Below are 14,847 nucleotides of genomic sequence, written 5' to 3' on the forward strand. Positions count from 1 at the left end.
CACACGCTTCATTTTAAAAAAGACAATATGTTCAGAAAATTTCACTTTTTATTGGTGAATAAAAATTATGCACAGATGTACATCAACAAAGCATGGGCTAAACAACTGCCATGAGGTGACAAGATACATTGACAAAACAGTTGCTTAGAGGTGACAAAGCAATTTTCTTAAAAACGTCTAAAAAATGAGCAACATAGCCTATTTAAAATCCACATCAGTTAGACCAAGCACTACGCAAACAAACACCGCAGATAATACAACATGTAAGCTAGCTCTCAGTGGTAGTGTCATAAATGGGGATGCAAGAGTATTTGCAAGGGTACCCCCCACCCCCGCCTATGTAATACCCTCTCCTGGAGGGCCTTTAGGGGCAACGTGAATAAACAAACTTGCATAACTGTGCAACATTATCATAACTGTGCGACCCAACAGTGAAGCCTACAAGAAAATGCACCAATGTGTAGGTATATGTCACTTATTCTTTGTCAGATAATGTGCATGTAGTGATATCATTGTTAAATTTTCTCACCATGCTTGTCTCTAAGTAAGCACTTTTTTTTACATCAAAATCACAAGTATCACTCATGGTTCTCAAGTGCCTGTGCCTATAACTATGAATGCCTCAATGTACAAAAGTTGCTGCTGAGCATGTTGAGGGGCATTCATTTTATTAGGTACTTCACGAAAGCAAATAAACACACAAGCTTGGGTTTGGATCGTAGAGGTGCACCAATCGGCTACAGCTCTACTGAGGAAGGAGAATGCCACATGCAGATTTGCACATGAATAGAACACATTAGCACGTTCTGCCTAGGCAGCAGAGCTTACCAACCACTCTCACAAACTATTGGTGCCATGGCTGGTCAATTCAATGAACAGTTGCACCTGACTGCTACCTCTCCCCAACCACCTTCACGGAATGGCGACTTCAGGCAACCGAGCCAACCATGCAAGCACAAGCACAGCTACTTAGAGCGAGTGCGACGGCAGCCTTTTTGTACCAGCAGACTTCCCACAGCTCCACGACCTCCTGGAGTTCTGCATCGCCTAACGAGCCCTCTGGTTTAGCCAGCCGGATAGCCATTTCACTAACAATGTGACTGACTTACTGCTGCATTACCACCATGCATTACGGGAGCTTTCAGAGGGCCGAATTGTGGAACTGTGAATGGCACCTCCTGTGCCAAACATCTGTAAGAACCTGCGGCACAGCGTAATCGGCTACTATACTTCGTCTTCCTCCCAGCACGCTGTCATGACCACTTTCACCCCATGACCAGTGGCCTCATTGCATATCTTCACAATGCTTACCCATGTTCACCCATGCTGATTGTTATCACATGCCAGTCCAGACCTTCAACCTCTCTTCATCCCATGAGTTGTCACACCAGCTCAGATAAGTCCGCACACCTGCTGTTCCCACAAAAGAAAACTGAGCCAACCACAAATCCTGTCCGCTTCTTTACAAATCCCACTTCTTCCTTACACACTGCCATGGGCTCTCATCCCAACCTGTTGTATCTGGTGACCTCTCACAACCATTTCCGAGGCTTTACCACTCACTCTACCAGGCACACTTTCTCTACATGACAGTCCAAGGACCACTTCGAGCAACCACCACCACCGCCCCAACTTTGTTGTCATAGGAATTCTCCTAGCAAGCAGGAGCAAGTAGACCGTCTTCTGAAGAGCAGTGCTCTTGATCCCCACAGATGCCTGAACTGCAAAAGTTTCACAGATGTAGCCTTGCCATGTATTCATTCAGCTTGAGTGTCAATTCTACCTCAGCATGAGTAAGGCACCACGCCACCATGCTGCAGCTGCAAGTCCTACACAACTGCCGCTTTTTCTGGTATCACTGCTGCCGCCAAATTCGTGTACTCTATATTCATGTCCCCAGCAGCAAGTAAACCTGCTCTTAATAAATTAAGCAATGACAGCTATCGGAATCCCTCATGAGACATTGATACTGCAGATACACCGAGATTACCACACCAAGACACCACTCCCGACGGCTTCTCGCACCAGCCACCTCCACCTGTCCTTTGCATTGTTCCTGCAGCTAAGCTTGTGAAATAGCATGAATCAGCTGCGACTGATCGTGCAGACACCAGCTTTTGCTGTACTATGCCAGTGCCATCAGAGCACCAATGGATGACACGGTCCTCAACATCAGCCCTTGCTGGACCCTTGCCGTCAGCATACACCTGCCTGGTACACCTCGGCCCCGATTCCAAGATCCGTCACACTGGAAAAACATATGTATATTCAACATAACACTGTCAGTGGGCAAGACTGCACGTTTCATGTACAGCCACAGGCTTGGTCTTCCCATGGCTATGTCTTCCTGCAGGCTCGCAGCTGACAACCTTCAGATAGGCAACTACGACTGGCATGTACGTACTTCTTGAATCTATGCAACCCACCGCCCATCCCCAGCACCTCTCAGCCTTGACCTCTAAAGAACCGTATGTACCATTCACCCCAACATGAACTCGACCAGGACAGCCCAATTGGCCCTATGAACTGCCACCATGTGTACGCACTCTCTTATTCGAGCGTTTCTTTTGCATATATTATTCAATCGCACTGCATGCTAGGGGAAGTACCTTAGCAGAAATGTGCCAATCAGCTACATTATCGCCAAGGACAAAGAAAGCTGTAAGCAAATTTGTGCATGTATAAAATGCTAGCACAACTGGCCTGTGCAGCTGCACTTGCGAAATGCTCTCAGCTTCAAGGCTATTTGGCTTCGACGAACCATGACCGTGGCATCTCCCTCTCCTCAAATGCCTCCACATGCTTTTCAACTCTGTCTTGATTAGCAGCCTATGGCATTATTCTACATGTCGTAAGAGGAGGGAATGGCTGCACTCTTTGCGTGCATCATAAGTGATTCATAATCCCATACAAACAGTAATGGCCTTCCCACAACCAGTTTTCTCATCTGCCATGGTCCCATTTGTTACATGTGGCATAAAAGCCGGCTCTGCTTGCCATTCTAGACAGCTCCCAATGAAAGGCATGGCACACTTGATGAAATTGCTACCGAGCAGCCATTAGTAAACCTTATGGAGGTGCATGCGCTCGCCCGCCTTACCACAAATTCGCATAGTAATAGAGGCACACAGCTCCTACACCTTGCTGCATCTACGTCAAGAGTGCTGGAACATGAGCTGCTACATTTGCCACCCCAATTAGGTCCTCTTGTCGAAATGCTTACTGCAAGTTTCTTTTATCCGACCATTCCAAGTTCCAAGGTGATTTCAGTAACAGGCACTGACGAGGACACAGACAAGAAGCAACAAAGGCTTGATGAGGTCTGCACACCCTATTACATGGCAAGCATGATGTATGGTGCTCACAGGTTGAAACACAACACTGCAAGAGGGTGGCCGCCGGTATATGCAATGTTGCGTGGGAGCAGGGTGATGCAGTGTGGTATACCGCGAGGGTGAGAGCGTTTTGTGCATAGGCTTACTGCTTCCAGCTGCCAATGAATGAGACTGCGGTTCCCCGCAGCGCCCCACTGATGCTGCATGCCTGGCGCGCTAGAGTGTGCCGCCAATGTCGTCACACTGTCTGCTCGCATGCTCTTGTTACACATGCCCTTCCAATATGGCAGATATTCTGTGCACGTAAGGCACATTTACGTTCACCTTAATAAAATGAATGTCTGCATGAAGGAATAGCAAATGTTATTCTTTCTTTTTTTTTTTCTAGAAGGTTACATTCTGCAATAAAGTTTGCTATTCCTTCGTGCAGACGTTCGTTCTATTCAGATGAACGTAAATGTGCCTTACGTGGACAACACATGTGCCGCATAGGAAGGGCATGTATAAAAAGAGTGCGTGAGCAAATAATGTCGTGAAACCATCGGCACGCAAGCACGCTCCAGCGCACCAGGCTTGCCGCGCCCCTCCGGCGCTGCAGAGAACCGCAGTCCAATTAATAGGCAGCCAGAAGCAGTAAGCATACGCTCAAAACAACCTCACTCGCAAAGTACCACAATGCAACACCTTGCTTCTACGAGCAGTGCTGCATGTACTGGTGGCCACGCTCTCAGTGTCGTGCTTCAATCCGTGAGCACAGTACATATCTAGGTAATGCAATGCATGAAAAGAGCCTTTTTTTATACAGGTGCAAAAAAAGAAATACAACTTGTGGAATATCGGTTAATAAATTAGATGAACAATTACATATTGATCGATTCTCGTTTTATAAAAGGACCACTAGAAGTAAATGATACAATAAACAAGAAACAGCAATAGAAAACTAGCTATTCTGCAAAAGCTCAGGACACACCATGCAATGCCACATAGAAACGAAGTAGCAATACAGCAGTGCAAGGCACTGGGAAAAAAATAGCATTACAACAGTTTGTACAAAGCATACCATGACAGACACACTTCACTAACAACAGCTTTCACATGTCATTACTCGCACACAATAACAGTGAAAAACACATAATAAAATAAACAGTCCAATGGTTTGTGCAAAGTGTTCTACTATAGACACTTTGCAAACAATATCAGCAGACAGGACTATTGATCAGTTTTTAAGCATGTTGATGACCAGATGCAAAATACAAATAAATAAAAATGCCACATTAGTGATTGAGAAAGGGGAAAAAATTAATTATACCCTCACACTACTTCAGCTTGCGGCCAGACCAACAAGCCCCAATTCAATGTTATCAATAAGGTAGAAAAACTCAATTTTATGACCAGAGCACACGCACGTAACAAAGCAGCTCCCTTCTCAGCAGCAGTCTACAAGACTTGGCACAGAACCATTGCAGTTAGATTCCTACAAGAACATGGATGTGCAGATACCAAAAGGAGGACATGCCTGCCTCTAGAGTCACCAACATCAATAGTATACTGGGCACAGTTTTCAAGCAATCCACGACTGTATGGTGAAATAGAAAAGATTCCCGAGAACTAGAAAGGGCGGCTAAACTTTGGCCATGCTAAAGAACAATTGAGCACTGCACATAGCGCTAGCCAATAGCCATGACAGCCTGCCTGCTTGCCACTGCCAGGCAAAATAAACAAACTGTAATTCACCCACAATGACAGAAAACAGAACCCCTGACAAATAAGTGGTCAACATGCATGCAGCATCAGCAGAGAACATTCCTAACAAAAGCTGAAAACACTTTTGCAGCTTTTAGTCTGTGGTGCTCTCCCGATTTTTGTTATATGGGAAAAATAAAGGCAAATTTCAAATGTCGCGATGTTAACCTTTCCACCATGTCCAAAAGAAATATAGGCTTCGATTATACCACTCAGCAATAAAAGCTCAGTAGAGCAGACACCTAATAGTTTGCATTTTATTTTTTGCGCAGCTTCACTTCACTGAATCTATGTGCCTGTAATGCCCACTGGCAAGAACAAAGAGATTGCCACAAATAAAAATTGCATCTGCTGCAAAAAATATGTGTGCAGGAACAAATGTAACAGATTGTCCTCATTTATCATCAGATGGTTCCTTGTGCTTTAGTTTCACATGGAAACAGTATTACAAGCTAGCCTAGCAAAAAGTCAATACGAAGTGCGACACAAACAAAAGTATTGCTATCATTTGCATCTACAGCTTCTAGACCATTCATGACAGGAGCTTCTGTGCAAACATTCTGGCAATGTCATTCTTGTCTACGACCTCCAGGGCAAAGTTAGTTAGCATAGAGGGTAAAAACTTAGTCACAGTTGTCTTGAACAACTTCTCGTGATCACTGGGGCCTGAATACTTAAGACTTAATGCTGTCGCAGCACTTCAGCACCATTTTTGCCAATATCGCACACCAATGCTTATGGTGCCGCATTGATCAAATTGCATTGATCGCAATATGGCATTTAACAGCAAGAATAATTAGAAATCTAAGCTTTCAAACCCGGTACACAGTCGACAACTCCATTACATGTTTAAACGCAAGCACATTAACCTTGCGACTTGTTGACAATGTGCAAAACAAGAACACTAACCGATACATATATATTTTGTTTTTTTTTTCATGTGGCACACGACTGGGGCTCTCGGCCAATGCAGCTAGTTCATTGTATAAAAGTAAGCCACTGAAATCCTACAGCGAAGTAAGGGGCTCTTGAATGCAAAACAACAGATTTGCTATGATAGCCTAATGTGTGCTTTACTTCACAGACAGCAGTCATTGCTCTATTACTATATCCTTCATCCCAAGCCACAGTTTTAGTAAGGCGAACAGGTTTTGTCACATTTTAAGACTTCCAGAAGTGCATACACTGCCATTGCGACTTTTCCGCATAGGTGCTTCGACAGAGAGAGCGCTGCAAGCCTGGATTGAAAAGCCTGGATTGAAACTATACAAGAGACTATGGTGTAAATTATGCAGAATGAAGTCCCCACTGCTCTCTCAGTTCAAACATTGCTAGTGTTGATGCACATCAAAAGAGTTCATATGATTAACTACTGCAGGCAAGAATACTTTCAGCTCGCTGTACACATTTCGTAAACTCGCCATTTCACCACAAAGGATTCCTTTAAAAGATCAGTAGTCAGTCCCTGTAGGCCTTGTACATCTACAGGTGGAATCAAAACTTCTCTACAGAGTTCCCAACATCACAGATGTAGGATGAGCTGCCTACAGTGAAGAATACACACTGTGCCTGCAAGTCATCACTGCTGTACAGGCAGTGATTTTCTGAGGGCGGTGGGTGTTGGCAGTGCATAATGTGAGGTACATCAAAAGCACAAGCACCAATGAGCATGTGCTGACAATGAAAATATATGGAGCTTGTGTCCGCATAAATTCCCAAGACATGCACGTACTTGCCATCCTTCATGCTGACATAATATGAAGAGGTTTTTCGCGGAACTAAATAGTCTGCAGCATGTACGACTACTGTGCCAACCTGTGCTCGGAAGTACCTTGAAACTTCAGGCACTCTCTCAAATTTAGATATAAACAATTCCTGCAAAGTTTCTGACATCCCTGAAAATGGCTGGGGCACACCAAGAACACATGTCTGAAAGCATGCCTTGTACTGAATTTCCATCTTCGCTTTTGCAGATGCTATGCGAGCAGACATAGTCACTGTTCTTTCCAAGTTATGATACATCTCTCGCATAATGCACCTCTCAGCTACCTGCATTGGCACAAACTTCGCCGCAGAAATAAGACGCAATACAAAGCCATTGCCATCTTCAAAGGGAAATGTCGATGTTGCCCAAAGAGGACCAAACATGCGTGTTGACTTCGGCAAGTGTAGCAGTTGGTGGACATTAAATGTCATTGAAGATTCTCCATAAAGTCTTGACATATGAGCAACAAATCTCAGCAACAGCTCTTCTGCCTCATTTATGCCACTTGCAGTAACAATATCTTTAAGCAATAAAAAAACAGCTTTCGAAAGCAGAGAAAAATGAGCCAGGAAACTTTGTGCAAGCACACCTGAAAGGCATGGAATACTATAAAATAAAAGCCAATGCCGCCATTCAACAGCCTTCCAAAAAGAACGCTCCGAGAGCGGTCGCGGTGTTCGTCCGAATGTTATTGGTGGCTTGATGCTACACAACTTCCCATCCAGCAATTTCAGCTCTCTGCCAATGTAATAGGCAGATCCTACAGATGAAAGCCACAACTTAGTCAGCTGTTTTGTTACACCTTCTAAAACACAATGCATATAGTCTGGGGGCAAGCCCCACACAAGGTCTAGACTTTTTAGCTTCATCAAAGGAGATGGCCCCTTAATACCAGCGACTGTAGTTCTCTGGTGTACAGCTTGAAGCATCGCCTTGAAAACACCTTCATGCGTCCTTTCTGGGGCTGGCTCTGCATGGCACAAGTACTTCAGTGTTCCTGCAAATATAAGCGCACAAATGCAAAGGTCATCTCCTGAACGCATCAGAATAAGCTATGAATTACATCATATGGCAGTATCAGCAATTCAGCATTAGTAAGCCTTCACTCACATACACTAAGAAGTATTCCTGCAAAATAAGTGACTCAGCAATCGGCCTTTGTCCATATAGCATAACAAAACCAGATAAAATATGGTGATTGCAGCTATTAAAATTGGTAAAGTGTGCAGAGCATGCCACCTAAACATAATGTGATGTGGTACCACTACTACTGGTGGCAGCACAGAGCATTGCAGCAATGGTGCTTTCGGCAGTACAGTGGGAAAATGATCAGCGATGTAAATAAGAGGGTTAAATGAATTCTTGATGGACTCTGCAGTTAATCCACCAATGTTTAAACCACAATGATTTTTATGTTTCTATAAGTGGTTTAGCACACTAGCTTAAAAAGCCAAGCATTCAGCATAAATTTATGTGCGCTTTTTAGGCAGATAGCTACCATGCCCAAGTAATTAACCACTTATTTTTGATTTACATTTAAATCCTTTAAAACATTACCTTTCAGTGCATTCCCACTTTATTCGCATACATGTGGCAGCTAAATCTGCAGTAAAAAACTGTCAAAGGAAACAACAGTGATAGACTCCAATTCAGTGGTGCAAGCTAATGTAGTGCCTTTAGGGATGAGAATATCTTCAGATGTCATGTTTGTAGCGTAGAGAAGTGCAGAGCCATGATAAAACTAAGCCAGCCCTGATGCAAAGGTTATCCCTCTTGCGAGACCGCTTGCAGATGGTAATACGAGCACGTCGCCGCAGTCAATGACATCAGACGTCATAGTAACAATGCTTTGATGGCGAGGAGGTAGCGCAGTATCTTCTGCAGCAAGCAAGTGAAGTGGAGCATCATCTGCATGAAGTGAATAGGTCGCGTCGTTCATGTGGAGAATGCGTTGCCCGCAGCAGATGGAGGCGGAGGCCATAGAAAGAAAATCCCATCCCAATATGAGCTGCTGGGCACACGAACTTAGCACTGCAAATTGTACGTAATGCAGAAGTCCATCAATGGATATACAAGCAATGCACATGACAGTAGGTCGAATGGCGGCCCCTTGAGCAGCGAGTAGCGTAGGTCCATCATAGGGGGTCGTAACTTTCCGAAGTCGCGAAGACAATTCACGGTGAATAACTGAAACACTAGCACCAGTGTCTATCAAATCTTCTACTTGTACACCTTCTACTACAACCAATATCATGTTGCACGGACGCGATAGAGGAATTTCTGTCCTGCCGTTTGATGCAGCTTTTCCTCCAAAAGCCGGACGACGCTGTGCGAATTGAGAAGCAGGTCCAAGTGGGGACGTGGAGTGGCGAAGGGGTGATGGCGAGCAGCGTCTCGCAGGACGGTACGTCGGAGCCATCTTGGATGCTACATTAGGCGATGGTGATCGGCCGCGTGGTGGAGCATAAGGATGGCATTGACCATGGAGGCTCCCTAGACAATGGAAAGTAGCTTTGGGCGAAAAGTCATCCCGTTCGTATACGTCATATCCGCAACGCTCGTCTTGCTGGCGCTTGTGGCAAAAATGTGCTATGTGGCCACGATAGCCGCAGTAGTAGCAGATGGGACGAGGAGGATGCCACAGCGGATAGCTGGTTTGGCTAGGTGCGCTGGTAGTCATGGAGGCCATGTGGGCCGGCGTTGGTTTTGAAGGCATCAGTGGAACGATGACTGGAGTAACTGCGACAACTTGTGCATATGTTGGCGCGGTCCAGATATTTCAGTAACTCAACTTGTTTTTAAACTTATGCTTTGATGTCATACATATAATTGTACCCATGAATTTTGCACTGTACCATGTTTATTTTTCTATTTTTTTTATATTCAATTTCGTTCCCGGTCATCACAGGAGGTGACCGGAAGTGCTGCGCAAGAAACAAGAGTGTCCCTTGGAGCTCGTGCTACTAAAATGTATCACTTTTTTTCTGCAATTTCTGCTCGATTTATTTTGACATTGCATAGCAATGGAAACAAGTATCAAGCACCAGCATATAAAGTAAAATATAAACATAAAGTAATAAAGCAAAAGAAGCAATGTTCTGCTGAGACTCAAACCTGGGTCTTTTTTAGTGGGAAGCAACCATTCAACCCAACAACATAACTTATCGCAGCACAACTACTGGCATTACCATCTTCTGGCTTATTTTTTTGGAAGTTTCTTCTGCATCACTCCAGCATGGCACATTGAAAACAAAAAGTGCAATGCATGAAGGAAGAAATAAATTCACCGACAATCAGGATACTCCCTAATGCAGAATTGGAGCACAGCTCTATACATGTTTTCATTTCGCAATATATTGGCTGGCACAGACAATCAGTCTTGTGCAGCCCACTGCAAACAGAGTGAAGTACGGCGCGACTGCCTTGCTAATTTAGAGATTGCGGGAGCCAGCGTGTGTGTGACGCGTGCTTGCGAATCACAGCAGCAGCCGCCGGCAGACCTCCTAGATGACGCGCACTACTCTGGCACCGACTCGTAGCCATCATCGCTACACTACACTTTTCTTCTCATGCCTTCGCCATACCCTCCTCCACAGCCTTCCTCCTCACATCTCGTCCCCTGCTGCAGTCCGCATTCACTCTTTCATTCTTCGCTGCGGTCATTTGCTCAGTTACGCCAACGCTTGCCGCAGAACAAGCGCCTACGAGCTGCACTCTGCAATGAAGATGAGCCCTTCCTGAACAGGAAGCATCTGCAACTTGTAGGGCAGTAGCTCCTCTATGCATGCCGTCTCTGATCTCCGAGCTAAGCACGCCTACGCCAACCAAAGCCACATCGGAGAGCAACCATTGAGATTTGTTCCATAAACAAGGGCAACGAGACCTAAAATTACATGCGAGTTTCGCCACACTTTTTGCAATGCATCTAGAATTGTCGGCTTACCAAGACTGCTGCTTGTGATTGCAGCAGCATAGCTTAAACTCCCGTTCCATGCACAGGCAAAAGCACTTAACTTTTCTGCTGACCTACACACTAGTCCTAAAAAGGGCTTTCAAGTACCTTCTGAAAAAAGTACCTTCTGAAAAAGATACAAACGGAAATTGGCTCAGGAATACTAATGTTCCTGTGGCTTCATAGCATGCTGTCATAATGCCATCACTGATAGGTTCAGCTGAATTGTATGTTCTGCAAGTAATAAATTTGCAAATCGTCTGGCTGAAGCCACAAATTAATCCATGGGTATCATAGCGCTATAGGACACAGAGAAGACGGAGGCAACAGCATGAGCGCTTGTCCTGTTGTCTCCCTCTAGTCTGTGTCCTATAGCACTATGATCCCCATTAATGTATCTAACCAACTAGCACAAAGAACCATACTTCTAAGCCACAAATAACTTGCTCATACGGAGATAAATTATGTTAAATTCCACTACCAGTTCTCTAAAGAAATGTTCTATAGAAAATGTCCTGTAAAAAACAATATATACTCTGCTTTGAGAAAAACTAGTCAAAAATTGCCCAATGTGGCATAAAAACATTGCAACTATCCAGACCATTTAGTAGATGGGAACATATGCAACAAAACTACACCCACCCAGCTTTTCCATCTATCAAGATAGATCTCCAGCTCTAGCCTCGGTGCTGGACAAATAAATACACTTTCTATGATAAATGTGTAAAGTTAAGCTTGCACTCAATTTGCCCTCCACTTGCTGGTTCATAGTACTCACTTAATATTTTTGCTTCTGTTGCCAATAAGAGTTTGACAACACCAATTCAAAGTGCTTTGTAGCTATGGGCACTAAGTACCATGCGTGCACTCACCTTCTACAGCTGTCCCTCTCTCCAAACACCAACTACAGCCAAAGTAGCCGTTGAATTGCTTCATGTTCAGAACTGCAGCTCTAGCTGGCGAATCAACACAGCAAGTAACTGCATGGACCGCTGATTTGATTCGTCTTCCACCATGGGACCATGTAAGAGTTCCAATATTGGCAAGCTCTTCAACAAATTTGCCAATGAAAAGATGCATTGGAGGGTGAACTTTTGAAAACCACAGAGCGCCAATTGCTATATTTTGCCACCGGACTTGAGCAGGAAGCTCGTTCAAAAGAATTTGAATTGGCCAAATTGAATATTTGCTCGATTCAAAAACTGGTGCACCATCTGTATTGAAGCACAGTGTCAAATCTGACCAACTCATATTAAACTGTTTCCTTATGCTTCTATACAAATCACCGTCAGTGATGTCACTGTATGTTCCTGGTATAAAGCGTCGCGATGCCAGCAACTGCAAGTTTTGAAGCAGTGCACCACCAACATTCTTCAATATATCTAGCATCCGCTGCCTCATATCAAACACCAAGAAGAAACTCCCAGAATGCTTCAGGCTCTGAAGCGTCTTCTCCATGCCACATGACTGACAAGTCACCGACACATTTTCTTCAGATCTTGAGAACTTCCCCAAATATTCATGACAAGTGTGACAAAAAAAATGTAGCTTTATCAGTTCTTTCTTGTCTTTCCAGAGCTTTCGGAAGAAATATGTGCTTCCAGGCACTACATTGCTTCCTAACAGGGCATTTATCAAAATTAGCAGACCTCTAATTTGAGCCCACGTCAGTCCAGCACTGACAACATAAGCTAAGATGAGCAACAGTGCCTCTGCCTTTGTCGTCGACTGCGAAGGGAGCGTTTCCTTTGAGAGTTTCAAGAAGTACTGCTCAGGGGCATCATCCAAACCGAACTGTTCCGTGTCACAATCTTCGGCTGCACTGTCACCTTCGCTGTCATGTTGCACCTGTGTATGGTCGGCCTCTTCTTCGGTTTCAGAGCCGACATCCTGCATGGCAACACTGGGAGCAGGAACAGAGCATTCATCTTCGTCTCTCTCGTCTCTTTCACATGTGTTGCTGGCATAAGGCATTGGCGGTTCATCATCAAGGCAGCTAGCAGCCATGTCTGGTAACATGCTCAGGTTGCCATCCCGAGATGCATCTTCAGAAACACTGGCTGTCCGATGAACTGGAGAGTCCTTTGCACAAACAATGGTCGCTGCCTGCTTGTTTGGTGCAACAACCTGGAAAAAAAGGCCTTCCAGTTTTAATTAAGTGGTAATTACTTTTACTGCGTACTGGGCAGATAAATTACAGTGGAAGTGATGTGTAATAAACAGAAGTATCACAACTAATAATAACACAAAGAATAATTAATTTAATTGATATCCAAAACATTAAAAAGGGTCACACAATGGAAGGCTCGCTCTGGGCTGAGGCTTCCCTTGTTCAGCCATTATTAATAATTGATATTACAATATGTGTATAACATGCTGCCATATAATCAGTTGCAAAATACTCAATTCAGGTGGTTCGTAAGGCATCTTAGAAGCAGGATATTCTAAGTGCACTGTACACAGAATCGTATGAGAACATGACACTTATTATAACCTGGATTAATTTTAATTGCTGCGCTCAAGTTCATACCGACATGAGCAAAGGATGAAATTATGACAAAATAGGGAAAACATACGCCCATTGGAAGCAACACAGTGATGCTGTTTTGTTGCATCATGTGCATTAGTTTAAAATACAACTAATCCTGTTTTCCAATAATACAAATGGCTGCTGACAAATCTCAATGCCAAGGATACAGAAAGCTCCCCTAAGCTATCAAGCTAATATAATACAATTTATTATATTTTATCACAATTGTGTGCTCATTTATTTGTTAAATCAAGAAGTGCACAAGTACTTAGAAATGCAAAGATCTGACGGCAAGGGAAAGAATCCAACGAGTTGGCACAATCCTGCAAAAGGGAATTGATGCACTGGCCTCTTGGGTCGATGTGGTAATAGCATGTGAAAGAAATGTATTATATTTGAGGGCAACAATTACCTACATTGTCACATGCTCAGTTATTGCTTATGCTCATTTGCCTACACAAGCAATCGACATCAGAGATAACTTTTGCAACTGCGTTGTCTATTCTAGATTTGTTACCTGAATATAGGGCACAGCAGCAATTCTTCTGTGGTAGTTCAACGCGTTCAAGCCCAGTCTTTTTTTTAAGCTTGAGAAAAAGAGACGCAATTCGCTGCGGCTCAGCTACGTCGTGATTTTAAGTGACGCATTCTCTCTTTTGACCCTGGTGGTCGTCTGATGCTCTCGCAGTTGCTTTCACCGTTCTAGACTAGAGCCTTGATCGAGCTCTGTACGAAAAACTACACAGGACTGTTTTTACTTTCTGCCTGCATCGTAAAGTGGCGCCGCGGCAATCGTCATGGGAGCCCTGGATTAGGGGCCCCGCCAACAGTCCTCTGACTAGTCAATAAAGATGTTTATATTTCTCTGCACAGAACTCGACTTTGTGCTCGGCTGCAGAACGCCACAGCCACTAAACCAAAGTGGCATGTCAAAAACTGCCCCCCCCCCCTCCACCCAAAAAGAACTTGTTATAATCACTGAATTATCAGTATTGCACGTACCTTGCTAGCGCTGCGTGTTTTCGCTCGCTTGGCAATGCTGCTGAGGGTCTGCTTTGGTACTTGATCAGTTGAGTTCGGTTCCAAGTACCGCCTGTAGCGGCCTCGCGTCTTCTGCGACATGCTGCGCGCAAACACTAGCAGAGAGCAAGCTGGGCCTGCGGCACGCTTATTACTGCTGCTGCAAATACTTGCGGGCAAACACAACTAAGAGCTAGCTTCACCTTCGGAATACCACAAAACTTAGTCGAAACCCCAAAAGGAGGCATGTACAAACCGAACCACGCGGCCGACTATCCAAGATTATGGAGCCATGCGTGAGCAATGGATATATATTGTGTTTTGTGAGATGGAAAACATTGATGGTCGCCACCTGGCCGCTGCTTTTTTTTCTTTGCTAGTAAACATAAACTTGTTTCGCCGCCTGCCGTCAGCTGCAGAAAGCAGCGTTTCAGGGAGGGCTTCCGCGCGTTGCCCACTCCTAGGATAGGCGAATGCCCTCCTTGAAACGCTGCTTTCTGCA

At 44.4% G+C, this 14,847-nt stretch overlaps 1 protein-coding gene across 2 annotated transcripts; it reads right to left on the reverse strand.

Annotated features, from left to right (window-relative positions):
* Positions 1-2,222: 2,222 nt before the first annotated feature.
* LOC126522159 (uncharacterized) lies at positions 2,223-14,515 on the reverse strand. 2 transcript variants are annotated; one of them, XR_011891396.1, is made up of 3 exons: positions 14,328-14,515; positions 7,736-7,840; positions 2,223-2,248 (listed from the first exon to the last, which is right to left on the reverse strand). XR_011891396.1 is itself a non-coding variant. In XM_072285832.1 (2 exons), the coding sequence occupies exon 2, from the start codon at positions 7,770-7,772 to the stop codon at positions 6,573-6,575; it is 1,200 nt and encodes a 399-aa protein (XP_072141933.1). In that variant the 5' UTR covers positions 7,773-7,840; positions 14,328-14,515; the 3' UTR covers positions 6,463-6,572. The 2 variants fall into 2 exon arrangements, 1 of the variants encoding a protein (XP_072141933.1); XM_072285832.1 differs by lacking the exon at positions 2,223-2,248 and having other exon boundaries at positions 6,463-7,840.
* Between the last annotated feature and the right edge of the window lie 332 nt (positions 14,516-14,847).

The sequence above is a fragment of the Dermacentor andersoni genome, unplaced genomic scaffold (genome assembly GCF_023375885.2).
Source record: "Dermacentor andersoni unplaced genomic scaffold, qqDerAnde1_hic_scaffold ctg00000102.1, whole genome shotgun sequence".
In the NCBI taxonomy this organism is placed as follows: domain Eukaryota; kingdom Metazoa; phylum Arthropoda; class Arachnida; order Ixodida; family Ixodidae; genus Dermacentor; species Dermacentor andersoni.

Coding starts and splice junctions, on each gene's coding strand:
- LOC126522159 (XM_072285832.1), bottom strand. CDS start 7,772: ATGCTTCAAGCTGTACACCAGAGAACTACAGTCGCTGGTATTAAGGGG.